Source organism: Mrakia frigida, assembly GCF_051309035.1.
Source record: "Mrakia frigida strain ATCC 22029 unplaced genomic scaffold BDY24scaffold_29, whole genome shotgun sequence".
Lineage (NCBI taxonomy): Eukaryota > Fungi > Basidiomycota > Tremellomycetes > Cystofilobasidiales > Mrakiaceae > Mrakia > Mrakia frigida.
In genome coordinates this window covers 259946-287619 of record NW_027481252.1, presented here as the reverse complement: position 1 = coordinate 287619, position 27674 = coordinate 259946, and the positions used below count along the sequence as shown (strand labels likewise).

At 55.0% G+C, this 27674-nt stretch overlaps 11 protein-coding genes and 1 non-coding gene across 12 annotated transcripts; 4 read left to right on the top strand and 8 right to left on the bottom strand.

Moving 5' to 3' along the window:
• The first annotated feature begins 125 nt into the window (after positions 1-125).
• BDY24DRAFT_398199 (histidine phosphatase superfamily) lies at positions 126-2291 on the top strand. The gene is made up of 10 exons (XM_076641658.1): positions 126-234; positions 336-395; positions 540-609; positions 700-803; positions 932-990; positions 1092-1303; positions 1398-1426; positions 1499-1679; positions 1758-1805; positions 1981-2291. The coding sequence occupies exons 1-10, from the start codon at positions 208-210 to the stop codon at positions 2085-2087; spliced, it is 897 nt and encodes a 298-aa protein (XP_076494134.1). The 5' UTR covers positions 126-207; the 3' UTR covers positions 2088-2291.
• A 173-nt stretch (positions 2292-2464) lies between these two features.
• On the bottom strand, positions 2465-4984 carry BDY24DRAFT_417563 (uncharacterized protein; the record flags this gene model as incomplete). Its single annotated transcript, XM_076643733.1, has 12 exons — positions 2465-2627; positions 2736-2784; positions 2850-2996; positions 3069-3206; positions 3283-3374; positions 3458-3638; positions 3713-3752; positions 3815-3888; positions 3957-3966; positions 4040-4456; positions 4535-4603; positions 4781-4984. The coding sequence occupies 12 exons, from the start codon at positions 4982-4984 to the stop codon at positions 2465-2467; spliced, it is 1584 nt and encodes a 527-aa protein (XP_076494133.1).
• A 151-nt stretch (positions 4985-5135) lies between these two features.
• BDY24DRAFT_398195 (MBL fold metallo-hydrolase) lies at positions 5136-6652 on the bottom strand. The gene is made up of 4 exons (XM_076641657.1): positions 6420-6652; positions 6011-6306; positions 5685-5929; positions 5136-5579 (listed from the first exon to the last, which is right to left on the bottom strand). The coding sequence occupies exons 1-4, from the start codon at positions 6505-6507 to the stop codon at positions 5195-5197; spliced, it is 1014 nt and encodes a 337-aa protein (XP_076494132.1). The 5' UTR covers positions 6508-6652; the 3' UTR covers positions 5136-5194.
• An 863-nt stretch (positions 6653-7515) lies between these two features.
• BDY24DRAFT_330391 (uncharacterized protein) lies at positions 7516-7689 on the bottom strand (the record flags this gene model as incomplete). Its single annotated transcript, XM_076637118.1, has 1 exon — positions 7516-7689. A coding segment is annotated over one exon (174 nt), but the record flags the coding sequence as incomplete, so codon positions are not given.
• BDY24DRAFT_151853 (uncharacterized protein) lies at positions 7596-8336 on the bottom strand. Its single transcript, XM_076636132.1, has 2 exons — positions 7889-8336; positions 7596-7815 (listed from the first exon to the last, which is right to left on the bottom strand). The coding sequence occupies exons 1-2, from the start codon at positions 8181-8183 to the stop codon at positions 7697-7699; spliced, it is 414 nt and encodes a 137-aa protein (XP_076494130.1). The 5' UTR covers positions 8184-8336; the 3' UTR covers positions 7596-7696.
• A 1302-nt stretch (positions 8337-9638) lies between these two features.
• On the bottom strand, positions 9639-10569 carry BDY24DRAFT_151849 (uncharacterized protein). Its single transcript, XM_076636131.1, has 2 exons — positions 10017-10569; positions 9639-9944 (listed from the first exon to the last, which is right to left on the bottom strand). Exons 1-2 carry the CDS (start codon positions 10467-10469, stop codon positions 9672-9674), a joined length of 726 nt encoding a protein of 241 aa, XP_076494129.1. The 5' UTR covers positions 10470-10569; the 3' UTR covers positions 9639-9671.
• Positions 10570-14850: 4281 nt separating this feature from the next.
• On the bottom strand, positions 14851-16093 carry BDY24DRAFT_398192 (uncharacterized protein). Its single transcript, XM_076641656.1, has 4 exons — positions 16060-16093; positions 15895-15990; positions 15731-15821; positions 14851-15666 (listed from the first exon to the last, which is right to left on the bottom strand). The coding sequence occupies exons 3-4, from the start codon at positions 15746-15748 to the stop codon at positions 14911-14913; spliced, it is 774 nt and encodes a 257-aa protein (XP_076494128.1). The 5' UTR covers positions 15749-15821; positions 15895-15990; positions 16060-16093; the 3' UTR covers positions 14851-14910.
• Positions 16094-16367: 274 nt separating this feature from the next.
• BDY24DRAFT_443645 (uncharacterized protein) lies at positions 16368-18775 on the bottom strand (the record flags this gene model as incomplete). The annotated part of the gene is made up of 3 exons (XM_076644785.1): positions 18757-18775; positions 18635-18651; positions 16368-18564 (listed from the first exon to the last, which is right to left on the bottom strand). A coding segment is annotated over exon 3 (1983 nt), but the record flags the coding sequence as incomplete, so codon positions are not given.
• A 530-nt stretch (positions 18776-19305) lies between these two features.
• On the bottom strand, positions 19306-20613 carry BDY24DRAFT_398188 (uncharacterized protein). The gene is made up of 4 exons (XM_076641655.1): positions 20374-20613; positions 20008-20299; positions 19506-19925; positions 19306-19416 (listed from the first exon to the last, which is right to left on the bottom strand). Exons 1-4 carry the CDS (start codon positions 20575-20577, stop codon positions 19352-19354), a joined length of 981 nt encoding a protein of 326 aa, XP_076494126.1. The 5' UTR covers positions 20578-20613; the 3' UTR covers positions 19306-19351.
• Positions 20614-20646: 33 nt separating this feature from the next.
• BDY24DRAFT_398187 (uncharacterized protein) lies at positions 20647-21689 on the top strand. The gene is made up of 2 exons (XM_076641654.1): positions 20647-21388; positions 21504-21689. The coding sequence occupies exons 1-2, from the start codon at positions 20693-20695 to the stop codon at positions 21669-21671; spliced, it is 864 nt and encodes a 287-aa protein (XP_076494125.1). The 5' UTR covers positions 20647-20692; the 3' UTR covers positions 21672-21689.
• A 2318-nt stretch (positions 21690-24007) lies between these two features.
• On the top strand, positions 24008-26158 carry BDY24DRAFT_436157 (amino acid permease/ SLC12A domain-containing protein; the record flags this gene model as incomplete). Its single annotated transcript, XM_076644210.1, has 9 exons — positions 24008-24075; positions 24670-24894; positions 24973-25058; positions 25135-25209; positions 25288-25371; positions 25457-25619; positions 25683-25766; positions 25848-26040; positions 26115-26158. 9 exons carry the CDS (start codon positions 24008-24010, stop codon positions 26124-26126), a joined length of 990 nt encoding a protein of 329 aa, XP_076494124.1. The 3' UTR covers positions 26127-26158.
• Positions 26159-27156: 998 nt separating this feature from the next.
• BDY24DRAFT_t86 lies at positions 27157-27241 on the top strand. Its single transcript has one exon. It is a non-coding gene; the product is annotated as a tRNA-His (tRNA).
• The last annotated feature ends 433 nt before the right edge of the window (positions 27242-27674 follow it).

Here is a 27674-nt window from a genome sequence, read left to right as displayed (position 1 = left end):
GGCCTGCAAATCTTCTCCTCGGCAGTTTCACTGCCATCGATCTTATCAAAATCTCAAATGACGAGATCTCTCTCGCGCCACCGTGCTTTCGAGCTCTCTCTCCTCCTTCCCTCCCTTCCCTTTCCCCCTCCAACCCCAACAAGGACCCCCAACCCACCCCCTCCCTCTCCCTCCCGATCCCTTCCCCTCTCAAGCACTCTATCGCCTATGGCCGAAATAACCCACAAGTTCGAGGTGAGCAAGCAAGAAGGAGAGAAGGGAACAAGAGGAGGAATGAAGCAGAAGGAGCTGAGGGCTGACGACCTGTTTTTGTTGCTATCCCTCTTCTTCTCTAGCACGTCCCAGGATTTTTCCATCAGGACGATCTCGCTCCTCTCGTTTCCGCTGAACGATCTGTGAGTTGCTTGCACCTTTCTTCACTCTGTAAAGCTCCTGTAGAGCGTCAGCTTTCGCTCCTCGTGGGAAGAGCCGAGTCAGAAATCTCGTTGGGTTCTCGCCCGCCCTTGCTGACGCTGCTTTCCTTTCCCTTTTTCTTTCAGCTCGACAAGTCGTTCGGTCTTCTTGATGAGTCTCCTGAGAGGTGGTCCAACCTCAAGAACAAGGTCGCTGGTGAGTCTAGAGCGTGTCTGCGAGCTCGCCATCTCCCCTCCTCCCCATCCGGATTTTGACCTTCCCTCTCCTTCCCTTTCTCTCTCTCAGAGCTCAACGCTTCAGCGCCCGAGGGAACCTCCTACAAGGTCATCTACTTTGCTCGTCACGGTCAAGGATACCACAACGTTGCCGAAGTCAAGTACTCAGCAGAGGTCAGTCCAACGAACGCTTCAAAGAAGAGGAGAGGGCGAAGCATCGTAAAGGACGAGATCGGCTTTGTCCTTCCCTCGTTCTCGTCTCCCCTTCTCCAAACGAAACGCTGACCTACTTCTGTTTGCAGGGCACCTGGGAGAACCACTGGGGAAAGCTCAAGACCGATGGAGCTCTCGTATGGGGACCGTACGTCTCCACAACCTTTTCCCCTTCCCCCCAGCTCTCTCCCTCCCTGATCACTCCCTTCCTTTCGACCTCGTCTAACCCCCTTCCTTCTTCTTCGACAGTGACCCTTCCCTCACTTCTCTCGGAGAGTCTCAAGCTCGAAACATCAGCCAAGCTTGGGTCAAGGAGAAGGAGCACGGAGTTCCTCTCCCTAGCCGTTGGTACACGTCGCCCATGCGTCGGACGGGAAACACCTGCTTGTTGAGTTGGGAAGGGATCTTTGGAGGCTTTGGAGGAGAGGGAAAGAATGTGAAGGTGTTGGAGAACCTGAGAGGTGAGTGTTGGCAACCGTCGAGAGAAAGACAGAGAAAGAGCGTGGGCTGAAACTTCACGAGCTCACTTTCCTCCTTCCTTCTCGTTTTCGTCAGAGGTCTGCGGTATGCACTGGTGTGATTCTGTGAGCTCTTCCTCTTGTCTATTTTTGCTCTCATCGTCCAAGCTCACCATCTTCGTCCTCGTTTTCCTACAGCGTCTCCCGAAATCCGAGCTCAAGGAGCAGTTCCCTCACTTCGTCTACCCTCCCACGGAGGACATGCCTGAGGCGGACGAGATGTTCGATGAGCTTGTGCACGAGTCGCCTGAGCACGTTCAGGAGAGAGTGAGGCATGTGCTGGAGCATGTTTGGACTGAGACGGGGAAGGACGAGGAGTGTGAGTTCGATTTCCGCTCAGTTTCGATCGTCGACGCGTCTCGAACGAAGCTGACCTTTTTTCCACGCTTTTCTTCAGACATCTCGCTGACATCTCACTGTGGTTACATGAGAGCTGCGTTCATTGGTGAGTCGGATCTCTACTACATCGTTCCTGCTTCGATTTCTCGCGGTCTCTCCCCTCGACGCGTCGTCGACGTCCCCGTTTCGCCGCTCCCTCCTCCCCTCCTGCCCGCCTTCGTTCCGCTTCTGCTTTTCGATGTGTATACTAACTGAACTCTCTCATTCCTTGGTTTCTAAAGTGGTGAATCACCCACCGTCACCAATCGTTACGGGCGAAATGGTGCCGATGGTGGTTCGACGCGTGCCTCTCGACGCCACTCCCCTCCCTTCGCCCTCCCTCCTCTAAGAACAGTCGCACTAGTAGTAGCAAGCCTCGGATATAGAGCTGGAAGTTGATTAGTAGACTAGAGAACGAGGAGGAGGGAGAGATCGAGCTGAGGGTGGGAGGCTACGGTCGAGAAAGTCTCGCCTTCTTTCTTTATGGACTTTTCGATATGAAATAGATAGATAGGTTTAGTCGCTTAGAATGATGATCTCTCTTTGCGACGTTCTGGTGGCCTCGAGGTTCCGAGGAGGAGAGAGACAGAGGGAGAGAGAGATCTTAGCTCGCAACTCGACGACGAGGTCGCATCTCGCGTCTCCCGACCGTCCTTGGTTGCAATCAAGTTCGTGAGGGTCATCAAATTACACAAAGAGCTTGGCATATCTCGGCAGTCCTTCCCCTCAGATATCAGCACACCTCTCCCAAGGCTCCCTCCACTCGATCTTCAGCGCGTCGAAGATGCCTCGTTCTCCTTTCCTCGGATCCACCTTTACCAACGCTCCATCTCGCTGTCGAGTGATTCCTGTCGAGTGGAACTTGAGATCGAGGGATTGGGCTTGTCTCCTGTCGACGAAAAAGGCCATGGGAAAGAAGGAAAAGGACAAAGTCAGGCTCAGAATGATCGAAAAGAAACGGGTCGAAAAGAGCACGAGCCTGATATCTCGTTCGAACTGAGTGCTTCCAGTCCAGCCGATGACGCAAGGCCAGTAGGACTCGTATTCTGAGGTGAAATGAAAAGCGAGACAGTCAGACGAAGGCAACAAAAGTGGGAAGAAGAAGACTGACGAGAGAAGATCAGATCGACCCGTCTTCGGATATGTCCCTCTCCAGGAAGTCGAAGGATCGTGAGTCGTTGATGGACGAGCTGAGAGGACTTGGGTGCTCCTCCTCCGAAGGTAAGATGTGATCCGGTGAGGACGTTGAGGAGGACGCCTACGGACGTCGAGGGAAACAAAAAGTCTGTGAGATCAGTACGGTCGGGTCGAAAGCGAACGACAAAGAAACCGCAGTACTCGCCGGTCTTCTGGAGATTCTCAACGAGCTTATCTAGCATCTCCGTATCGATCCTCTGACTCGCTCCCGACGAAGGATGAGTGAAGATGAGATCACAGTCGTTCGAATTGAGTCTCCCTCGACGGTAACCTGCGAGAAGGAAACGCGTCGAGAAACTTTGATCGGCTCGAGTTCTGACAGTGATAGTGAGTATCAATCGACTTACCTCCACAGATCTCGTAGATACATCCAGGCGAGATCTTCTCGAGCTCTGCCGAAACGAAGCGACCGATCTCCTCGACTTCGCTTCTTGGGATCCTACGAAGGAAATCCCGAGCCAGGACGTATTGATTTCAGCTTCAGTCTGAAGGATTCATCATAAGGAAGGAGGTTTAGCTCACTTGGTCTGCATCTCCGCCCAGATGTCGACTTCCTCAGCGAGATTCGGTCGGACGCGTTTGACGTCGTCCAAGTTTCGACATCCGTGATGATCATACAGCTCTCGAGCGAGGTGAGGACCTACGCCGTGAAGGGTTTGGAAGAGTAGGAGAGCGTGAAGTCGGGAGTTTGTTCGTTGGGCTCCTTGAAAGGGGAGGAGGACGGAGAAGGTCAGGACCGGACGCGTCGAGAAGGCGAAATGAAGAGTCAAGACGAACGAGCGAGGGTGATATATCCGTTCTCGATGAATTCTTCGACCTGTGCGAAAAGAACTGAGAGTCAGCAAGGGCTGCAAGAAGGGAAACGTAGACTAGACGAACGAGCGACGCGATCTTCTGTCCGACGTGAGGAAGCTTCTGAGCCTCCTTCCCCGAGATCAACTTCGTCGGATAGGCTGTCAGAAAGGTTCAGGATGATGTTCAGCCTCGTGTATTCTGGGAATACAAGAAGTCCCGAGAGTACCTTTGATCGACTGAATCGAAACGAGTCAGAGTCGGTCAGCATCTGCTTCCGACTCGAAGCGAAACTACCAAGTCAGAACTCACAGCACACCCTCTCCTATACTCCTGAGCCTTATGTTCCTTCACCTTGTCCCAGTCTCCCGTAGAATCCTCTCCGACCTCTTTCCACTTGATCAAAACCTCCAACTCGTCGAGGAGTCTCTGATTCACACAGACTAATGGCGAGACCCTGTGAACCGAAAGAGGAGACATGGTCTTCGGATCCATGGGACATCCTGGTGGGGGGATGAGATGGGTGGGAGTTCGGCGGAAGGGAGAGAAGGTGGAGGGAGTCGGGAGGACGAGAGCGGAGGAGGAGGGCGACGACGAGCTCGCAGACTTTGAGCCTGAAGTAGCGTCGGTTCGAGCTTGATTGGCTACAGGAGGGTGAGAGGATGGTTCTGGATCTGAGGGAGAGATCGGAGAGCTGGGTGGTGGGGACGGAAGGGATTCTGCTGAGGCCTGAAGGAGAGATGGATGAGAGAGGAGGAACGAGGGAGGAGGTTGATCTGACGAGTCTCGTGGGACGAGGTATGGAACGAGATCCAGAATGGAAGAGTGGAGGATGCAATCCTTCAACCAGCGATCCTCGATGATGGGTTTCGTGAGCTGAAAAGAGAGAGGAGGAGGGGAGGGGAAGGGTCAGCTCCGATGTTGAGCTCGTCGGTCCCTTCTTTCGAACCTTCATCGTTCCCCCGACCCTCCCTTCGCAAGTATGCGGCTCTACTCAAACCCTGCAACCATTCTTGAGGTACCTTATGATAGACGAAGCGTTTTCAAACTCACAAAAATCTCCTCTGGCAGCGACAAAGCCATCCTCGCCTTCCTCTTCGCTCGAGAGAGAACAAGATCCGCTTCTCCAGGACTGTGTACGATCTGACCTCCGTGGAGAGGGACCGTGAGTTCGAGCTTATTCAGCTCGGAAGCTTCGATCTTGGCAGGGAAGATGTAGATCTGAAGGCCTCCGAGGAAGGAAGAAGGAGAGGACATGGTCGAAGTTGGAGGTTGAAACGAACTCCAAAGCCTCGCTGCCTTTTGGCTGCTGGATCTTCTAAAATCTTCCTTTTGACTTCGGATATCTTGCTGACGGGGCATACGCTCTGCTGTTTTTCAGTGTAGGCCAGCTCGTTCAAAGCAAGAGTAAAACTAAGGTCATCGTCAAACGATTGTAAAGAAAAAGAACGCGTCGTCGAGACTGCATCAAAACTCCTCCTCCTCCCCACCCTTCACCTCGATAGGCACCCTCATCCACCTCCTTCCCTCCTCGTCCTTCTCCGGAAGCCTCCCTCCTCTCAAATTGACCTGCAAGCTCGCGTGTAGCAATCGGGGAACGGCCAGCGATGAATCCCTCTCCTTTCGCATCTTCAAAAACTCGGCCTCCTCTACGCCGTCCTTGAGATGAAGATTTGCCATCTTCTGGTCTGCGACGGTCGAGAAGCAGGATTTCGAGCGATCCTCGCCTGGGTAGTCGTGACCTGAGAAGATTCGGGTGGTCGGAGGGAGGGAGAGGAGGAACTGGGTGGACGAGTAGAGATGGGAGGCGGATCCTCCTGGGAAGTCTGCTCGAGCTGAACCGACGTCAGGGCTGAGAGAAAAGAACAGGAGGGGTCAGAGAGTGCGAGGCGGTATAAAGAAAGAGGAAGAGAACGAGAGGCGGACGACGCGAAGAGAGAGAGAGAGATCAACTCACAGAAAGATCGAGTCTCCTGCGAACACACAATCTCCAACTTGGATTCCGATAGAGTCAGGAGTGTGACCTGGAAGGTGCTTGACGGTACATGTGAGCGAACCAAGCTGGAAGGTCTCGTCGTCGTCGAGGAGGTGGTCGAACGCGTTTTGGAGGGACGAGGACGGGATGGCGTAGGCGGGAGCGAGGGTGGCCTGGACTTGGACGACTCTCTTTCCGATACAGAGAGGTGGGGTGGGTTTGACGAGCTGAAAGTTTCAAAGGTCGTAAAAGAGTCAGAACTGCAGAGAAAAGAGATGGAGGAAGGAGGGAGGGAGGACGAAGCTCACTTTCTTCCAGACCTGAGCCCCAGTGAGATGGTCGGCGTGCACATGCGTCTCTATGATTCGCTCAACCGAGTATCCCTTCTCTCGAACGAAACCTAGCACTCCATGGACCTCTTTGGTGTCGACAGCTCCTGAGGAGGGGTCGTAGTCGAGAGCTGGGTCGAGAAGCATCGCCTTCTTCGTTGATTGATCGACAACCAGGAACTGCCAGGTTGAGGTGGGTGAGTGGAAGAAGGTATGGATGAGAGGAGATTGGGGGTTGGAAGGTGCTGGGAGGTGGGTTTTCCAAGGTTGAAGGACTGACGAGGATGGGAGCGAACGAGAGGAAGGAGGGACAGAAGGTGAGCTTCGACGGTTTCGACTCGTCCGAAGAGAGGAAGACCTGCTTCTACCAGAGGAAACGATAGCGTACCTGGGATGGCAGAGCAGAGGCGCGAAGACGTAGAGAACCTTCGAAGAGGAGTGACGGAGCTCCGGAAGAGGTGGGAAGCGGCGAACATGGGAGGGTAGGGCGAGGGAGGAAGGAGAGATGAAGTTGAGCTCGACGAGGAGGAGATTGTTTGTTCTGCTGTCGAGAAAGGGTGATGGAGAGCAGCTTCAGCTCCAAAGATAGGTTCGAGGACGATATAAAGCTGAACAGGCTACTCACGAGAGGTTGTGGAAGTTAGAAGGAAACCTGCGTGGGTCAGAGGGAGAAATCGAAACAAGGGAAGGGCGTTGATTCGGAAAGGCCACCGTTCGGAAAGGCCACCGGCGACCATCGTTTCGCCAGCACCCCGAGGTTTTTCTTCGCTTCTCTTCTCCCGACTTCTTCCAGTAGCTGAGGAATGAAGAAGGCATAACGTAAACAAAAAATCGTGAGAGAGAGAGAGAGAGAGAGAGAGAGAGAGAGCGTATCGTAAGAAAGAAGCTGGAAGAATCAAGAGACCGAAACCGCGACGCGAAGAGAAGCCCGACAAAGAGGAAGAACAAAAGACGAAGAAGAACAAGGACAGGGATAGGTAACATTCTACTTTGTGTTGGGAGGAGCGTATCCAGGCCAACCGGGAGGCCAGATCGGCTGAGGCTGAGGAGCCCACATCACAGGAGGGAGTTGTTGGTTGGTCGTCTGCGTTGTCGGGGCTGGAGGAGCTGCTGCTGCTTGTTGAGGCTGAGCAGGACCGTATGCGAATTGAGGGTAGCTGAGAAGAGCGAGAGCGAGAATCGGTAAGTTGAGGTCGAAGAGGAGATGTGAGAGAGTGAAAACGGAGAGAACTGACGGAGTCCATTGCGGTTGAGGTTGAGGGATCTGGACGTTTGGTTTGGCTGGTTGTTGAGGAGCTGCTGCTGCTTTGGGAGGATTGGCGGGAACAGTAGCTGGAGGCTTCGCACCTCCGGCAGGAGCAGGAGGCTGAACGAAAGAGAGGCAGGGGAGGGAAAGGAGAGTCAGTTCGATCTCGAGCTTCAACGATCGAGACGCGTCGACTCACCTTCACAGCACCTTGCCATGGGAAGAGGTTCATTCCGTCTCCACCTCCGTGTCGAGCTTTGATCAATAGAAGGTCGGCAATCTCGTGCTGGAGGGCTCGTTTGGATTCTCGCAGATCTCCGACCTCCTTCATAAGGGTCTTGACCTCCCCCGCGAGAGATTTGCTGAAGTTATCGAGATGGCCAGAGACGTTGTAGGTGACTTGTTCTCGAGCCTAGATGTCAAGAAGAAGCAGAGTCAGTCGGGACCATCCGAGGAGTTGTCGATTGACTAAGACGAACTGATTTCTTCATCTCCTCGACGAGAGCCTTCTGAGACGCGTCGTTCTGCTTCTTGATCTCTGATGGAAGCGATTTTGAAGAAGGGAAGAGTCAGAATCTTAGAACGAAGGTGTCAGAGCTTTCGGAGCTCACCAGCGATAGCATCCTTCATCCTCTTGTCGTCCTCGTCCTTCCTCGTCTTCGACGCGTCGAGAACGGTTTGGATCGTTGGCGGTGGCTTCTTCTTGTCCTCTTCCGATTTCGTAGCAACGGCCTTCTTCTCGGCCTCCCTCTCGGCGACGAGCTTCTCGAGAGCAGCCATGAGCTTCGAATCTCGGTCGTCCTTGGACTTCCTCCAGGTTTCGTCGTCCTTTCGAGACTTGTCGCTTCCGTCCTTGAAGTCGCCGAGGACTTTTCGAAGATCCTTGAGAGCATCGGAGTCCGACATGATCTAGGTGGAGTGAGGTTAAGGCGAGAGGGAATTTAGCTCGAGCGAAAGAGAAGCAGGGAGAGTGAGGAAAGGAACGAACGACGTCCTTCCCTGAAGCGCCAGGAGGCTTGGGACCGAGAGGTAACTTCATCTCCTTCCCATCAGCGTCCTTGACCGTCAGAGTAGGTTGAGGAGGAGCTTTCGAACCGTCGGCGAGGACCTTCGAGCCATCAGCAGGCCCAAGTCGAGGAGGCATCTGCAGTCCAGGACGACCAGGGACTCCTCCAGCTGTAAAGAGGGCGACAGTTTTCAATCAGGAGGGGTTTAAAAGCTCGAGAGACTCGAAGGAAGAAGTGAAAAGTTCGCGTGAAACTCACTCGTCTTCGAATCGTCGCTCGTCTTGATCTTGGAGTCTCCTCCAGTGGGAGGTTGAGGACCGAGAGGCACCGTCACGGACTTCCCATCCTTGTCGGCGAGGGTCATGGTCGACGGTCGTGCAGGTCCTCCAGCTGATGGTCGGTCGAAGGGTCCTGAAACGAAAGGGAGAGCAAAAAGGGAGCTCGTCGACGGTCAGTTCACGGTTCGCCTCGCTCGAGTAGTCTGAGAGCTCACCGGACTTGGTTTCCGACTGAATCTTGGTCTTTTCTCCCGGGAAGGATGCCGAGGGCTTGTCGAATGGACCTCCTGGTTGAGAGAAACGGAAGGGGTCAGGCTCGAGAGCGAAGAACGAGAGAAGACGAAACTGGACGCGACTGAACTCACCAGTCTTGACATCCTCCTTCGACTTGAGGTTCGTAGCATCACCACCGACCGTTGGACCGGAGGGCTGAGAAAGCGGAACTGACACAGTCTTCCCTGTTCCATCGGCGAGCGTCATCGAAGGTCCTGTCGGAAATGAAAGGAAGGTCAAAGGAAAGTCAGCCGCTGATTCGGACGAGCAGGGAGAGAGTGCTTACCTCCTCCTCCTCCTCCAAGAATGATGGCTCCAGGTCGATCTGAGATCAAGAAGAAACGATGGTCAGCCAAGGCGAGTAAGCGGAAAGGAGGAACGAACGAACCTCGAGCTCCGTCCCCAAAGACGACTGGACCTGAAGGTCGAACGAGCTTCCCTCCTGGACCCGCAACCGCTGAAGGAGCGATCGATCCATCTGCAAGGACAACAGGATCCGATGTTCGGCCAGGAACGACCTTGTCACCTGGTTTCGTGACGAGAGAGGGAGCTTTGGATCCGTCTCCAACGACGAGTGCGTCCGAAGGTCGGGAGGGAACGATTCGACTGCCACCTGCTCCATCGCTGACGACCGTAGTTCCGGAGGACTTTGCTGGGACGACTTTCGTACCACCAGGACCAAGCGAGGTTGAAGGAATGGCGCCGTCGCCGACGACGGTCGTGTCGGAGGGTCGAGGAGGAAGCGTTCTTCCACCTGGTCCTGATCCGACGACGGTTGTAGACGATCCATCTGGGGCGAGACCTGGAAAAAAGCCAAACTGGACGTCAGAGAACTGCTATCGTCGTTGAGGCGAGGCGAAAGGAGGAGGACGAGCCTTGGAGGCTCGTTGAGGATGTTTCGACAGGCTTCCTCCTGAGGATCGAAGGAAATCGACTCGAACCTTGATCGGCTTCGACGATAGCCTTAGTAGAGTCCTTCGAGATGGGAACGGGAGCTCCTGTAGCGAGATTAGTTGTTGAGCCTTCGTCGACTCGTCCAGAAGGAGGAGCGGATCCTGAGACGGTCGTCTTTTCCTTCGACGTCGAGTCTCCTGACGGACCGAGCAGACCTGTAGACAGATGAAAAGTTGAGATCAGTTACCAAACGCTCGATTACTTATCACGGCTCTCTTCTCGCTTACCTGGAACCGTTGTAGTGGGACGAGGGCGTCCGCCGAGAGGAGCGTCTTGTCGAACGAGCTTCGTCTTCCCATCTCCTTGATCTCCAGGTTCGGAAGAAACGTTCCTAGTCGAAGTGACTGCTTGACCGGGAGGAGGTCGAGTGATAAGATCCCCAGCAGTCGAGCCAGAGAAGGGAGCGGTCGTGGGAGCGGTTGAGAGCAAGCTGTCCGAACGTGAGGGAGGACGGGAGCCGTCGGGTTCCGTCGTTGCCTCCGATACGTTCTTCGAAGGTTTGAGGAAGCCTGAAGGTCGAGATCCTTGAGCTGGAGCTCCACTGGCGAGAGAGCTGCTCGCTCCAGGACGCGTCGAGCCTGCATCCGACTCCGCTGCCGTTGATGACTTGAGGATGCCAGGAGGACGAGACCCTTGATTTGGAGCTCCACTGGCAACGTTCGAGGTAGAAGATAGTCCATCTGGAGCGTCCGAGAGAGGTCGAGACGGCCTGAAGAAGCCGATGGGTTCTGCTGGTCCTCCTCCTCCTCCTGAGACGACGACGGGGATTCCTCCTGACGACGAAGCTGGCCCGGTGATCTTGGTTCTCTCCTTGACGTCTGAAGAAGTGGTGCCGGATGGAGGAGCTGGGGAAGAGGTGGTCCGAGGAGGAAGACCTGATGCTACGTTCGACGCGACCGAGTCGGGTCGAGCGGGAGGACCTGAGGCGATGTTGGAGGCGACCGAGTCGGCTGGACGAAGTTGGACGGAGTCTGATCGTTGAAGACGAGCTGGAGTTTGAGGCTGGACTCTCGGAGCATCCGGCTGGACCGATTCGAAGGCTTGTTGAGCGGGTCGAGAGGCGACGATGGACGGAAGTTGTTGGGGAAGCTGGACCTGCTGAGGAGGGGCAGCAACGACGACTTCCGGACGACGATTCTCGGCTCGTTCAACTCGATCTGCGACTCGTTCGATGGTTCGAGCAGCATCCTGAACGTCTTGACGCGCGCCTCGGTCACCTCCTAGACCTAGACCTCCTCCAGTAGCTGCAGCTGTCGTAGCTCGAAGCATGTCCTATAGATGCGAGAAAAGGTGCGAAGAAGGAGTCAGAAAGATGATCAATCGAGGAAAGAAGAAAAGAAAACGGAGACTCACGGCATTTCTCCTCGAAGCCTCCTCGTCCCTCCTCGACTGCTCGGAGACTCTGTTCTGCTCAAGGAAACGACCTTTAGATGCAAGGATGAGTTGTAGATGAAAGGACAATCAGTCAACACGACTTGTAGCCGAGAAGAGGAAGAAAGCCTCACGATTCGCCTCCTCCGATCTGAGTTGATCTCCTCGCCTCTGCTCTGTCTCCCTCCTCATGTCATCCTCTCTTCTCCTCTCCCCCAAAGCAGCAGCGTTCTCAGCTCGTCTCGTGGCATCAGGGACGACTCCTTCAGCCAATCGACTCAGGATTCCACCTCGACCTCCTCCGTCTCCTCCTCCATCTTCTCGGATGATCCTCGTTGTCTCCTGAGGTGGGTTGTTTCCTCCGCCTCCTACAACGACGACGGGAGGAGCAGCTTGAGTTGGCTGGACGTTTGGCTGAGCGTAGCTTTGGGTAGGGAAAGCGGCTGGAGGGGCGGCGAAGGAGACGTTGACGGGAGGAGGAGAATTGGAGCTTCGTCGAGGTCGAGATCCCTGCGAATCGACGATCCTCTGGATGTCGTTGGTGGTGGCTAGATTTCCAGGAAGAGTCTGAGTGGGTTGAGGAGCTGAAGAAAAGAGGTGAAGAAGGAGGAGGGGTTCAAGGACCGAGTGCGAAAAGAGAGGGAGGGAGAAGAGGAAGTTCAGGACTTACCGAGAGTTCCAAATTGAGTAGGATGCTGACCGAGGATGGATCCGTTCTGAACCTCACGTCGAAGGCCGTCGATAGAATCGTTGAGGTTGTGCATCTCGTTCTGGTGGTTCCGTCGTTCGTCCTCGACCGCAGCTGCCACGTCGTTGAGTCCTCTGGCGACATCGTTCTGCTGACGTCTGGCTCGTCGAGTATCGTCGTCCGTCTCGTCCTGAGAAAAAGTTGCAGCAGTAAAAGAAGCGGGGAATGAGTCAGCAAGGCTGCGAGGGCCGTGAGAAGAAAAGGAGAGAGAGAGGGAGAGAGGACGCGACTCACCGAGTAGTCTGAATGATCACGATGGTGGTGATCTCGAGAGTCCCTATCTCTGTCTCCATCCCTCCTCCCTCGACCTTGATCTCCCTCATAACGATCTCCTCCAGGCCCGTAGCCTCCTCCATAACCCAAGCCCGTTCCGTATCCTCCTCCCATCCCAGGACCATAGCCTCCTCCGTAGCCCAAAGTAGGACCTCCGAGACCGTAGGGAGAGAAGTTTCGAGTCATGGTTGGACCCATAGGACCAATGAAGCCAGGCTGCAAGAGAAAGAAGGGAACGAGGGATGTTCAGCGCCGCGTCTCGATTCGTCCTCGAGTCGGATCTCCCCAAGTCTGCAATGGAACATGAGACTCACAGGAACTCCGCTTCGATACATCCCGCCAGGAGAGTATCCACCACCGTACAATCCAACACCTCCAGGTCCGTAGCCTCCTCGAGGGAGGAAGACGGGAGGGACGTCTCGACCTTGCCTGAATCCGTTTCCTCTTCGCCAGTAGTTCCGAGTGATGGGAGGTCGAACGTCGGCGAGGATATTCTGCGCTGGCTCGGGATAATCGTAGTAGACGTGCTGCTGACTGGGTCTTCGTCGAGGATCCTGTCGCATTCGACGATCGTACTCCGGTTCAACGGGAGGGAGACGACGTCGACGCTCTCCAACTGGTGAGGGAAGATCGAGAACGTCTGGCATCGGAGCGGCTCGAGTTGGGTAGTCCGAGGTATCCTGGATCCTGGGAGGTCGTCGACGGGCTCGTCGAGCTTGAGCTGTGAGTTCGGCGTCTTCGTCTTCTTCCTCGGAGAGAGCGAGTCGTCCTTGTCGCCTCTCCTCCTGCTCTCGTCGAAGTCGATCGTTCTCCTCTGCTTCCCACAGAGCGTCCTCCTCCTCCTGTCGACGAGCTTCATCCTCGAGCTCCTGTTGTCGGCGAAGTTCCTCCTCCTCCTCCCATCGTCGACGATCGTAGTCCTCGAGCTCGTCACGATGCGATTGAACTCGAACGGTTGAAGTCGAAGACGCGGCGGAGAGAGGTCGGGGAGGAAGAGCTCGATCTCGAAGTTGTTCGAGGTTGATTCGAGTTGTAGGACCTCCTCGTTGTTCTGATGGAGGTCGAGCTGAAGGAAGAGAGGAGAAGGAGGGATCGAAGGACCTTTCCGACGAGGAGAATCCTGGAGTTCCCATCATTCCTCCGTACGCTTCTTGACTAAAGTAGTCCTCGTCGAGACTGGCTGCTGGGGCTCTAGGGAGATCCGAATTGGAGATGGATACTCGTCGAGGTCGAGAGGAGTAAGTGCTGAGCTCGTCGTTCCATTCGTCGACGTCCTCCTCCGACATCTCGACGATGGACGCTGGTGCGTGGCTTCGAACCTCAGGACCGTAGAGGCTCTCCTCCTGCGAAGGAGGTCCACCTTCTCCGTGGAAGACTTCGTCTCCGAGAACCCTGTGGAGAAAAGGTACGACAAGATCAGCCTCGTGTTCGAGTTCAAAGGGAAAGAGGAACGAAGCTCACCAAAGCACCCTCCTCAACATGTCGTCGAGACGATGAAGCGTCACCCTCCTTCCTTGATCCTCCTGAGCTCGATGATCCCTCTCCTCCTCTCTTCTCCTCGAATCCTCGGCAAGAAGCCTGTTGACTTCTTGTTGACCAGCGAGGATGGCTTGTTGAGCGTTGAGGATCTCGGCCAAGTCGCGTCCAGGAGGTCGGACTGTTGACGAGGATCCTCCGTCGCTCGGGGAGGACGAGGAAGAAGGGGAAGAAGGATCTTTGGAGGGGACTGGGGGTGGTCGAGCGGAAAGGTTCGAAGGGTCGGCAATGGTGAGAACTCCTTGCTCGATCCGTTCGAGTTGACCCGCTGCGACAGCTTCTCGTCCGATCCGCTGCTGATCTTGGTTTTGGAGATATCTCTGTGCAGGATGAAACCATGAGAGCGTCAGCACCTGCTCTTAGAGTTGAAAGTCTTAAAAACTTGGCAGCAACTCACGAGAAGTCTGTTGACGTCCTCGGAAAGAATCCCTCCTGCCATCTCGAGAGGAATGCTGCCGACGGACTGCTGCCTCTGAGTAACGACCGAAGACGATGACGCGGTAGTCCCCACTCTGGAAAGGTGGCGAGAAGACTTGGCCGATTCCTGAGCGGTTGAACGAATGGTCGACGACGAAGAGCTCGAGCTCGAGTGGTGAGACGAAGGGACGGCGGGAGGTCGTTGGCGAGCGAAAACCTCCTGTTCCGAGAGCGATCTGACCGAAGGAGGAAGTGGCCTGGCTCTGTGTTCCTCCTCGAAGAGCGAAGAGTGACGAGACGACGATCCTGGAAGAGCCGTGAGGTAGGAGGAAGGGGAGGACGACGATCCGGCCGGAGTTGCGTAGGAAGCGAGAGACGAAGCTGCTGAGCGGTAGGTTGAGGCTGAGGGAGCTGTTCCGTAGGAAGAGGGTCGAGTGTTAGGTGCTGTCGCGTAGGTTGAAGGAGCCGGAGCGGTAGTGAAGGAGCTGTAGGTGTGTTCCGACGCGGTTTGGAAGACGTCGTTGGTGCTCCTCCCTCCCCTGCTGCTCGTCGACTCGGATCCTCCTCGACGACCTCCTCCGCCTGCTCCTCCTTCTCCTCGAGAGCTTCGACTGTTGGACGAGCTACTGCTCGAGGAAGGAGCTGGCGAGGAGAGAGTCTTCGACCTGACTCTAGGAATCTGTCGTCTCACTCCCGCACTCCTCGACAACCCTCCCGACTCCGAAAGGTTCCCACTGCGAACCGAGGGATCTCGAAGAGCTCTCGGGATAGAGATCTCACTTCCGACCGAAGAGGACCGATCGAGGGCTTGAAGATCCTCTGTACGAGCTGATCTGACGGAGAGCTCGCTCTCTTGCCTTGAGAACGCGTTTCGGTTCCTGCTTCCGTGCTCCGAGAGGTGGGGAGGGATGAGATTCGACGACGGAGTGTGGGAGATTGCAGCACTCGAGGCGGAGTGGTAGGAAGGAGGTCGAGTCTGGCCGGTCTGAGGGGAGAGGACGTCCTCGTGGGCGACGTGAGAGAGAGTTGACGGAAGAGTCCGAGGGAGGTTGGTCGTCGAGATCGCTGGAAGTTGGGGAGGGACCGTCGTAGGCGAGAGGGAGTCTGCTGGATGAGAGGGTTCCGTCCTCGGTCGAGCGTCTCCTGATGCTGGAAGGGCAGTTTGCAGCTCGAGATCTGCCTCTGATCCGACCCTCCTGAGAAACCCTGCTCGTCCTCTTCCCATCCTCCTGCTCGGTTCCCTCGAGAGTCCAGGATCGAGAAGGCCGTCGTCTCGGTAGAGGACAGCCGAATCGTCCATTCCCTGAGCTCCTCCTGGAAGATGAGGTGCGTCGGAGAGGATGGCTGGGACGACTGAGGAAGGAGTGGGTTCGAAGGACGCTGGTCGATAGTGGGTGTTGGCTGAACCGACTTCGCTTCCTAGAACTCCACTTCGGATCGACGAGACGGGAGATTGAGCTCGAGAGTGAGAGCGAGGAGTCGGGTGAGACAAAGGTCGAGAAGATCGAGATCCGTTGGCAGCGAGGACGTCCCTGAAGGAGGAAAGGAAGACGCGTCAGGTCGTGATTCTTTTTGAACGAGAGGAAGAGAACTCACCAGATCGCAGCGACCCATCTGGTTCTCTCGAGAGCAGTATCAGTTCCCAACCGTTCCTCTCCGTCTGGGAAGATAACGATGAACGGCGAGACTGAGGGGGAACGAAGGAAAGAAGAGGTCAGATCGGAAGCTTCAGTTCTCGAAGATAGACGGCTGGAACTCACGCGTCTCCGCAAGAAGGGAGTCCTGAGCAGCAGCAGCGAGAGTCCCAAGATCTTCTCGAGCGTCAGGGTGACTAGCCGAAGGCATCGACCGAACCTCTGCGAAATGAAAACAAAGAAGAGAGTCAGTCGCGTCTTCCTTCGTCGCGTCGAGGAGATCGAACGCACCAGTCGAGTGCGTGAGGTCGATCGTAGCACTTGCTCTACCGACTGAAGTAGGCCAGCTGAGATGAAGAGCTGACTGGAAGAGTCGAGCGTCGCATCTGATCCAGGGAGGGAGCTGGGTCGAATCGTAGTCGGTATCGTGGACGTTGAGGCTGAGAGAAACGCGTCGGGAAGAAGTCAGCTCGAGATTAGTTCAGCGACGAAAGGTTCGACTCACTACCAGAGGTGACCAGTTCGAAGAGGCTGAGAAAAGGCAAGGAAAGGTCAACTTCGGCGAGAGCGAAAAAACTGATTGGAAAAACGAAACGAACCTGCTCAATCTCCATCTCCTCGTCGTCCTCCCTTTCTCCACTCGTCTCATCCCCATCGTCTCTCTCCTCCCCTTTCGTATCCTCCTCATCTCCAGACCCAGCCACCCTCGAAGGACTCCCTCGGACCCTCACAGTCCCCGTATGAACGCTCGTCTCGTCCCTCATCTCCCTCACCTCCTCCGCCGACCTCCCTCCTCCTCCAGCAGCAACAGCCACTCCCCTCGCAGCCTCAACTTCCGCCGCCTTCCTATCCCTACTCCTGCCCCTCAGCCCCTCCCTAGCTCGTTTGATAATGCTCAACCCTCCCGACCCACTCCCACCGCCGCCCGTCGTCGAAGCCCAACTCGCTCCGGTTCGTCTCCCAAACGAAGCTGCCTCCCAACCTCCTCCTCCTCCTGGACGAGATCCTCCTGACGTGAAAGCTGAAACGACCTTCTGGAGAGGAGATTGTCGAGCTCGTGGAGTTGGAGGGAGGGGTGGTTCGATGGGGGAAGTGGAAGGAGCTGGGAGACGCGTCGACGAGAACGGGGGTGGAGTTCGAGGAGGTGGAAGAGGAGCGAGAGGGATAGGCATCAAGCCTTCTTCTGCTGTTGTTGTTGTGTCGTCCGAGAAGGTGTCTTCCCGTTCGATCTTGGTGAGGGAGCGATCCTTGAAGGGAGAGAGGACGGGTCGGAACGTGGATTGGGACAAAGTCGCTGCTGCTGTTCCGAATTGGGAGAGGTCGAACGCTGATTTCCTCGTTGGGCTCTTGCTCCTCGACGGACTCGATGGGAGAGCGGAGAGGTACGACGTCCTGACTGGCGAGGTCGAAGTCGATGTTGATCCTCCGGGAGTGAGGAGACCTTGTTTCTGACGTTCGAACATGGCGATCAGATCTCCTGTTGATCGGGAGGGAGGAGGGAGGGAGGAGGACGTGTTGGGAGGAGGATGAGGGAGAGGAGAGGAGGTAGGACGCGTCGAAGAGAGGTTGGAGGCTGAGAGGGAAGTTGGGAGAGGGTAGGAGGAAGGGGAGGCGGAGAGGAAGGGGAGGGAGGTGGAAGTTGGGAAGACTCCTGATGAAGGACGCGACGCGGGGAGAGCTACCTGCGAAGGCAAGGGTTCGAGGATGGACGAGAGGGTCGAACGGAGGATAGGAGGAAGAGTCGAGTTTTGCGTAGAAGGAGGGAGGGTTCCAAGACGAGCCTCGATGATTCTTGACCTTCTCGAACCAACGCTCCCTTCCTCCTCGTCGAGAGATCTCATCCTCTCGTGCTGCTCGTACGCGTTCCCGCCTCCCTGACTCGACCCTTCCTCCGTCCTCTCCTCCAAAGTAGTCATCGTAGGACCTCGCACCCTTCGCAGACCAGCGGAAGGGATGTCGCCTGTGATTGGACTGGTATCGATGGCTGAAGGATCGTGGGACATCCTTGCGAGGGTTTCGAGGAGTTGTTGGGCTGCTGCTGAGTTGGGAGAGGTGGGATCGTCTTCTTCGCGTTCTCGAAGGATACCTGATGCTGAAGAGGGAGGAGAGGGAGTGGACGCGTAGGGTTGTTGTTGTTGTTGGTGAGCTCGAAGCTGATCTGGTGTTTGAGGAGGAGAGGGAGCGAAGGAGGAGGGGAGGAGGAGTCCTGGGTGATCAAGGTGAGGTTCGAGAGGGTTCGAGGAGGAGGACGGATGGTGTTGGTGTTGTTGTTGCTGTTGTTGTTGATTTTGACCATTCGCAGAAGGAGGAAGGGGAGGAGGACTTTCCGACCAAGCACGAGTGCCATGATCTTCCTCCTCGTTGATCCTTGTTGGACGAGGACTTCCCTCCCTCTCGCTCTGCTCGGACCCTTCCTCTCCCGACCAATCTCCCTCCCAGACGCTCCCTTCGACCCCTCCCAGCATCCTCTCAACCGTCTGAGGAGAATCCGTCGTTCCCTGGGAGTCGATAGCGCGGCTTGTGGATGCCCATGGGCGAGGACGAGGCGAGAGAAGGGGAGGAGTCGGAGACGAGGAGGACATGGTGCCGCGGCTGATGAAGAGAGGGAGGGAGGAGGGCTTGCTTCTTTTCCTCTACTGGGAGAGATTCATCCTTCTCGGATCGGAGGATGTGTTGATGGTTGGGGAGGAAGAACGCGTCGAGTGCTTTTCTGAAGGCGAGAGAGAAGGAGAGGGGGAAGGAGCGTCGTTTGAGCGGAGCTCTGGAGGGAAGGGGTGTTTGATCTTCTCGACTCCCCTGTTGAGAGAAAACAAGAGAAAAATTCAGTCGCGTTCCGGGTATAGCATGCAGTATATATATCACTCACATGGTCATTGAGTTGTTCTGAGGAGGGAGGGACGGACGATCAGCGAGAGAAAGAGCGAGGAAGGAGGGAGGGGAGAGAGGGAAGGAGGGAAGGACGACCTCCTGAAGGAAGGAAGGACTTACAGCCGCCGAAGAAACAGACAGGCCGTTCTTCTCTCAATCTAAATAGATGAGTCGAGTATGTACAACCTGAAGCAGTTCAAAGCTTCTCCAGAGTTACTTGATCGAGAGCGTCCAAAGGAAGCGTCGAGCCGACGCTCTGAAGAAGAGCGGTCTCGAGAAAGCATGGAAGCTCGACTGGCTTCCTCGAGGGCGAAACATGTAGATCTTGAGTCTGGAGGTAGTCCAGTGAGAACCCTTGAGTACACGGGACGTCGGGAGAGCTAGAAAGAAGAAGGGGAGGAGCAGGATGGTGGTTTGAACTTCGAGAGGAAGGAGCGAAATGTTGAGCTTCGTTTCACGAGCGGGACCTTTGGTTCCGAGCGAGAACTGACCTTTTCCACAGCTTTTCGATCTCATGGGTTTGGTTTCTACGACTTCAGAGGTATGAGAGAGTCTGAGAGTTGCTCCTGAACAATTTCAGGGTCCTCAAGTCGAAGAAGGCTCGAAAGGGAGGAACGTCGACGACGCGTCCGACGACGGCCGCTTCTCTCCTTCCAAAACTGGAAAGACTTCGTCGAAAAAAACACCGATGCATCAAAGTTCGTAGTGTGAAAGATCACAAGCTAAGGGAGTAAGCCTGTGCAGCCTCGATAGTGCGATCCAGGATGATCAAGAGGCGATCTGATCGCGAGATAAGAGACGAGGAAGAGAAAGCGAGCAAACAGTCAGTCCTTCGATCTACTAATAGATTCGTTGAGAGAAGCACTCACCCGTGAACCCCTTAACCTGTGCAAACGACCTCCTCTCCAACGAGTTGATCACCTCTTCCGCACTGTTCCATCGACCCTCAACCCTCTCCCTCTCAAGCTCTTCCAGGCCCGGCTTCTCCTCTCCCAAGAACTCCTTCCTCAAAGCTTCCATCTCCTCCATAGCGTCGTCTCCCACCGATCTGGGACAACCTTCAAGGCCGCAGAGGATCTTGAGCGGGCGGAAGGCGACGTCGAAGAAGTCGAGACAATCCCGACGGGCCGTTTGAATTTTGGATACCGCTGCGAGAATGGTTTCGAGGAGGAGTTCAGTGCCGGTGGAAAGTTCGTCGTCCCTGAAGGGGAGGATGGGGAGATAGGGACTGTAAGGGACGAGTGAGATGGCGGTGAGGTAGGCTTCGAGAGCCCAGGACTCGAGCTCGACTTGGAGGGAAGAGAAGGAAGGGGCAGGAAAGATTCAGTCAGTACCTCTGCTTCTTCGGAAAAGTCAAGAATCGAAACTCACCATGCACCTCCTGGATGAGATGGAAGCAGACCCGTCGTGGTCGCAGGAGGGTGGCCAGCCTTGGGATGAGGAAAGTCGACAGGATGAGTCTCTCCTTCGGGGTGTTGGAGTCGAAGGCGAAGTCGAGGATAAGCTCTCCTCGCCTGCCCAGGTTAGAAGGGGGCGTACACGTCAGACCCTTGATGAAGTACAGATTCGGTAGGTTAGCGAAGGTCAGGCGTTTGACGTTCTTGAGGGAGAGCGGGAGGGCGAGACGAGGAAGGAGGAGGACAGCGTCTTCGTTCGCGTGGGTCTGCAAAGAAAGGAAGAGCGAGTCAGATCTTGATCTTCGGTTGAGAATACAGAGCTGAGCCGACGTAAACCTACAATCCTTCGTACAACTCGCAGTAGGTGATTTTCCTTCGAGAGAAGGACGTGTTGGTTGAGGAGCGGGTTGGCGATCTGGAGACACCCGAGCGAGACGAGGCTCCAGGCGAGGAGGGTAGATTTAGAGTCGGAGGATTCTTGGATGACGAGGTTGATGAGCTCGACAGGAATGACCTTGGAGAGTGAAAAAGAGCGAAGTCGCATCGTGGGAGGAGGGCGAGGGGGGGTGAAAGTTGGGAGGGAAGCAGCGAAACGTGAGCTCGAACGGGTTGACCTTGAACCAGATCAGTCAAGCTTCCCTCCCTCGCCTCGCACAACTATGGACGAAGACTCACCCGCACCACCGCCTCCACCAGCTTCTCTCCCGCCTCGAACCATCACCGAACCTCAAATCCTCGCTCTTCTGCACTACGTCTCGCTTCCAGCTCCGGCGTCAGGCGTCCCTCCCTCCCTTCCTTCCTCCCCTCTCTCCTTCCTCTCAACCTACATCTCCTCCCTCCCTCCGAACCTCCTCCTCCTCTTCGGTTCCCCTATCACCTTCCCACTAGAACGCTCTTATATCCTACCTATACGGAATCGTCGTCTCACGTTTGCAACCTCTTCACCTTCCCTCCTCTCCGCTCGGCGAGCGAAACGTCGCCATCCTCTTCTCTGGGAACGGATCGTCGGAGCTGGATCCGTACCTGATGGAGCTGAAGGCAGCGACGACGATGATAGTTCAGAGGATGAGGAGATGTGGGCTCAGGAGAAGGGGGTGCTGGGAGGTCAAGCCAAGATCGGGAGGTTTGGAGCTCTGTTGAAGGGATTCGAAGAGGAGCGGGAGGGAGAGAGGCTGAGAGGGAGGAAGAAGGAGGAGAGAAAGAAGGAGGAAGGGGAAGGGGAGGAGTTTGATAGTGAGAGTGATGAAGAGGAGGACGAGGCAGACAGGGATGGACCGTTGTTGGAAGGGACGGTAGAGGAGAGGATCGAGTCGTTTGAGAGGTTGGTCAGGGAGAGGTTTTTGAACGGTCTGGAGGTGAGCTTTCGCTTCTCTGCGTTCGGGAATACATACAGGAGCCTCTTCTTTTCGTAGAGATGGTGATGAAGAAGGCGCAGGAACTGACTCCACGTTGTGTCTCTCGCGTTTCCAGGACGTCGACTACGATCCCATCGACCTCTCGGAAACCTGGGATCCGCCACCATCAGGTGATCTCTCGCAGGACAACTGGTTTCACGATGAGTCTCCGGAAGCCGTAGGAGCTTCGTTGCCAGCTGGGGAAGAGGATGGTGGGTTGGGAGAGGGAGAGTACGATTATTGATGAACGAGTCGTCCTCAACGTCGCTTCCTGCTTTCCTTCGCTTCTTCTTCGACGCTCGCGAGGTCTAGCGAGTGAGAAGAACATCCATAGACCGCTTGAGAAAGCGGAAGAGTCTCGAAGATCTCCTCCGTCGTCGCTGAGCCCGAGAGATGCAACTCCACGACGCGTCCTTCTTCCCCTCCCTCCCTCCCCTTCTTGTGTTCTCGAACACCCGTATCCGGCGAGTCGATCTTAACCACAAGCCGACGCTCTAACCACCTAAACTACAAAGTCTTAACAAATGACTGTTCTTTGATGTTAGAAAGTCTCTGACTCATGGCTAGTATCGGTAGAAAGAAGAGGAGGTCGATCTCGTCTTCGGACTGGGTCTTCTTCCGTTCCTCTTCACTTCTGTCTTGCTGTGGTTAGCTCATAGTCGCCCTCGACCAGTGATAGTGCTTGCCTAGTTGTCTCTGCAGAAGGAGGGTGGGGGAGGAAGACGAGGAGGGAAGAGGGAGGGAGGGGAAGAGGATGTCAAAAGGAGAGCTAGACGCCCTGTTGAGCTCGACGCGACGAGGAGGAAGTCGGAGCCAGAGATCGAGCCCGAAGTGAGAAGAAAAGAGGAACGCTCATTCGTTCTGCTGGTAAAGATCGAAGATGAGGAGAGAGGGGAGGCAAGGGAGGAGAGGCAGCGATGAAGCGACGAAGTCGAAGAGCAAGACGCGTCGAGAAAGATGGAGGGTTGATTTCGTGCGAGGTGGGGGGTTGGATCTGAGGACTGGAGAGTGGTTGAGGAAGGGAGGAGGCGGCTGTGGACCGATTTGTTCTTTCTACCTGATGGACTTCGACTGATTTCACGAAGGTTGGAAGCTCTTTCTTGGGGAAGAAGAAAGTCGACGCGTCCTCGACCGCCTCGCTTCGACTCTTCCCCTTTTTTTTCTCGCTTGTCTTCCTCCTTGGTCTTTGCAAATCGGAGTCAGCCTAGCTGCGACTGTTTTCGATGCCATGGTCGTTTCCTTTCCTGCGAAAGAGAGGGGAAGAGAAACGAACGGACAATGCGGCCTGGCAAAAAGGAGGAGGGTTGAATTCTTCTTGCAAGGAGGGTTGAATTCGTGCAGGACGGGATTTGACGCTCCCTGAGGCTCGAGAATATGTTTAGGATGAATGCTGTAGTTTCAGGATAGTATGAAGACTCTATTTGCAAGGTTTGGTGGAGGTCGTGATACTTTTCGAGGATCCAGAAAGACGCGTCTCGCTGGATGGTTTCGACGAGTCACGACTCGACTTGGATCTCCCACTTCCTTTTCTTCCTTTCTCCGTTGGTGGTTCTATCAATCAAAATACTCTGATACCAAAGCTCGAAGGAGATTTTTCCCGCTCTTGGCGGAAAGAACGACTCAAGGTGAGCTCGTCCGTTCCGAGCTTGCACTTTCACTCATTTTCGAAGAGCAGCGAGTTCGGATCCTCAACCACCATCATCGACTCTACGAGACCATATGTACGGCCTTGAAGGATACCTCTCCGTCGATTCTCAAGTAGAGGCTTTTCTGAATCAACGACGGCGGAGGCTGCTAACCTTTCTTGCGTCGAGGCTGAGGAAGCGAAGCTCACCTGCGTCCTCCTTCTTTCTCTCGCCTTCTCCATCCCGAGGTCGCGGATACCTTCTTCAGGAGGAGTAAAGCTTCTATACTGCACTATGTTGAGCCTGGGGAGATCGGAGGTTCTGGTAGGGCGAGGGGACTTTTCCTACTCGACTCATGGTGAGCTTCACTTTCCTTCCTCCCTCTCCCTCGTTGTTGCTCGCCCGCCCTTTTGCTCCTCGGAATGCATATCAGCTTCGAAATCAAATGAGTGTTTGAGGCTTACTATCATTTTTTCTCGCTTTCGTGGCCTAGAGCAGTCTGGGAGCTCGTCGATTCGCAAGGGAGGGAGGGAAGAGAACGCATCGGATTCGACCTCGAGCGACCCATCCGTACCACGCGCATAACCCCCGCATCTACCAGCAGATCGAGCGTAGAGTCTACAGTGATCGCTGACGCCTTATCTAGGCTTTGATTTGACGAAGGAGGGAGGGACCATGCAAAGTTCAGCTCTGTCCTCGTTTTCACTTGGTGAGCTTCCCTTTCTTTCTCCCTCTCTCGTGCGTCGAACACTCCTTCCGGCTCTCTTCCGCCGAGCTTTCTAACGGAAGGAATACCTCCAACAACCTTCTTATCTCGATTAGATCCGTTTCCAGGCGCAGGCAGACAGAAATACTTCCCTCTTGGAAGGAGGAGGAGGGAGGACTCCGTTTTTTTTTCATGCCTCTTCCTCTCCCGCCTTGTCGGTCTCCTCCTTCGAGATAGCATGGATTCCGGATGATAGGGAGGATTTTCCCGATCCATTGGAATAAGCATCAAATTTGTTCGCTCTCGAATTGGCCACGGTAAGTCGTTCTCTCTCCAGTCGTTCAGCTCTTTGTCTTTCTCCCACTAACCTCCAGCTCCTCTCCCTCCCTCCCTTCCTCGCCATGCCTGCATCTATCTCAGAGGTCAACAAAGGCTCTGTAGACGAGAAGAAGATCTCTTCCATCGACGAAAAGAACATCGACGTCGACGTCGACGTCGCGTCTCTTCGGAACCGAGGAAAGAACGGCTTCGACACTGCTAGGGAGCACGCTCGTTGAAGACTCGAGCCTCGGTGCGTTTCCCGTTTCACTCCTTATCTTGCAGCCTCGATGCCTGCTTCCCTCGCCCTCGAGTCCTGACCTTTTCTTCCGCTCGAACTCTTCTTCTCCCCGTCTGACATCTTCAACTCATCACGCTCGCCGGTGGAATTGGATCCTCGCTCTTCGCCCGTATCAGCTCCGCTCTAGTTTCAGGTGGTCCTGTCTCCCTCGTCCTCGGTATGCTCTTCTGGATCTCTGTCATGATGGCCATCAGCTACTAGGCGGCGTGAGTTTCGAGCTGTCGACGCGTCTCGTATCTCTCGCTCTTTTTCTCTCCCCGCTGACCTTTTTTTTCTTCTCGTTTTCCTATAGGTTCACCATCGTTGGACCCGACTACATCTCCTTAATGAGCGGAGAGGTCAAGTCGCCCAGGAAAGTTCTCCCCAAGGCCTGCAGATCGACGACCTTCAGGCTCCTCTTCTTCTACGGGCTCGGCGCCTTCTGCGTTGGTACGATCTGTGCTTCCGACGACCCTGATCTTCTCACCGCGCTGAAGGATGGAGGAGGAGGAGCTGCCAAATCGCCCTACGTCGCCGCGTTAGTTCGAGCGTTGTATCTGCTCACTCCTCGCCGATAAGCTTCTGACCTCTTCTTGCCTTTTCTTTGGTCTCACAGCATGAAGCGAATGCAGATCCCTTACTTCGGTTCCGCCGTCAACGCCGGAGTTCTCATCTCGCTCCTTTCTACCGCCAACACCTACGGTTCGTCCCGTTTCATTTCGTTTCGTTTCGACGCGTCTCATTGAGTTGGGCTGATCCTCCTCCTTCCATGATGCAGTCTACACCGTCTCTAGATCTCTTCACGGTCTCGCTGTAGCTGGTCAGGCTCCCAAGGTCTTCCGAACGTTGAACCGTGAGTCGTCGAACCGGAGGCGAGGTGCGAACCGAAACCGACGCGTCTGACTCTCCTCTTCCCTTCCTCATACGCTAGGTAACGGAGTTCCTTACATTGCTGTCATCTTTGCTCTCTGCTTCGGATGTCTCTCGTACCTCCAAGTATCCGCTGGAACCTTCCGTTCGTCTCCTCTTCGTGTTCACGGCCTCTCCTTTCCTCGCTCGAGCCGACCTTGCCTTCTTTCTCTCTCCTCGCTCCTCCTTAGGTGTCATCGGCTGGTGGGTCAGCATCACCACCACCTCGCAGATCCTTAACTGGTGGGTCATGGCCTGGACGTTCCTCGCCTACCGACGAGCTCTCAAAGCTCAAGATCTCGACAAGGGAGATTTCCGACCCGTCAAGATGATACACGGAATCTTCGCCGCTTGGTGAGTGGGCTCTATTTGTGGGCTATCGAGCGAGGTTCTGACCACTGTATTCTTTCTTCTCAGGTACGTTATCGTGATCGTCGGTCTCACCATGATCTTCCAAGGATACTCGCTCTTCATGCCCGGAGGATGGGAGGGTCTGAACTTGTTCGTCTTCCCCTCCTTCTCTACTTTGTCTTGAGCTTTCCTCTTCTGACCATGAGCCATCGTTTCACTCTGCATCTATAGCTTCTTCAGCTACGCCGCTATGTTTGTCTTCCTCCTCGCCGGCGCGTCGTGGAAACTCATCAAGTCAACCAAGATGGTCAAACCTCTCGAAGCTGATTTCGATTCGGATATCGACGTCATCACTGCTTACGAAGTCGAGGTTGAGGCTGAGGAGATGGGGAAGCCCAAGTCGAGGAGTGATAAGATCTGGGATGTGAGTTCGAAACGAGATTCGACGTGTCGAGGGATAAAGACAGCAACGCTGACTTGAAGTCCTTCATTCTCCAGCTCATCATGTAGATATAGATTAGGGCCTTTCTACTGCTCACGACCCTTTGACGATAGATGTTACTCGCTCTGGAATTGCTCGAAGAAGAGGTCCTCGTTAAAGGGCCCAACGAGACGAGTCTTCTCTTTCTTCGAAGATTATCACGAACTCCACCAAGCTTTGCCAATAGAGTCTAAATACTATCTTGGACCTATATCGTTCATTTTTGGCGTACTATCCGGCCTCAGCGAGCGTCAAATCTCGTCCTGCACGAATTCAACCCTCCTCCTTTTTCCACGCACAGTCGTCCTTTCCTCCCTCTCCCCCTTCCTTCATCGCGAAGTAGGCCGAAAACAGAACAGAGGGGCTGCAAAAGTAGGTTTTAATCCACAAGGGCGATGTAGGAAGACAAGCGAGAAAAGAGGAAGAAGAGTCGAAGCGGCGAGGCGGATGGAGGACGCGTCTTTCTCCCTTGAGAAAAGCAGCCAACCCTCGTCACAAGGCGTCAAAGTGGCTCAGATGGAGAACGTCAGATATCATTTGAAGCAGTAGATCACCTTCTCCCATCCCTCTCATCCCTCCAACCTGATCTAACTCCCTCCTCGCACGAAGTCAACCCTCCGCTCTCCGACGCGTCTTGCTCTTCGACTTCGTCGCTTCATCGCTGCCTCTCCTCCCTTGCCTCCCCTCTCTCCTCATCTTCGATCTTTACCAGCAGAACGAATGAGCGTTCCTCTTTTCTTCTCACTTCGGGCTCGATCTCTGGCTCCGACTTCCTCCTCGTCGCGTCGAGCTCAACAGGGCGTCTAGCTCTCCTTTTGACATCCTCTTCCCCTCCCTCCCTCTTCCCTCCTCGTCTTCCTCCCCCACCCTCCTTCTGCAGAGACAACTAGGCAAGCACTATCACTGGTCGAGGGCGACTATGAGCTAACCACAGCAAGACAGAAGTGAAGAGGAACGGAAGAAGACCCAGTCCGAAGACGAGATCGACCTCCTCTTCTTTCTACCGATACTAGCCATGAGTCAGAGACTTTCTAACATCAAAGAACAGTCATTTGTTAAGACTTTGTAGTTTAGGTGGTTAGAGCGTCGGCTTGTGGTTAAGATCGACTCGCCGGATACGGGTGTTCGAGTCACCCCAAGGTCAAACAATATTTTTTTTTGGCTTCCTTTTGCGTGGGAGGGAGCCTCGACGCAATAGGGAGGAGGGAGGAGTTCTTTTTGGATCATACGTGGAGACGGAGCGTTCTGCTTCGTTGAAGGGTCTCTATTCCTTTGTGATCAGTACTGGTCAGTCGGGAAGTTGGAGCAAGACGTGCTCGCGATTCAATCTTCAGCCGATGTCAGGAGGCTTCTGCCGCTCTCTGCGAAACCGAAGATGACCTTTGCGGTCATCTGTACTGTCTCCTCCTCCTTCCCGGGAGTGAAGATGGACGTCGAGGGGAACGCAGCGCGAAGAGGGGAAGGTCGAGGAGAGGAGGGTTGATTTCGTGCAAAGTGGGTTAAATTCGTGCTAGGCTTTTCAAGATGACCGAGCGGCGTTCTGCCAAACTAGATCTTGTACTGAAAGTCGATTAGAA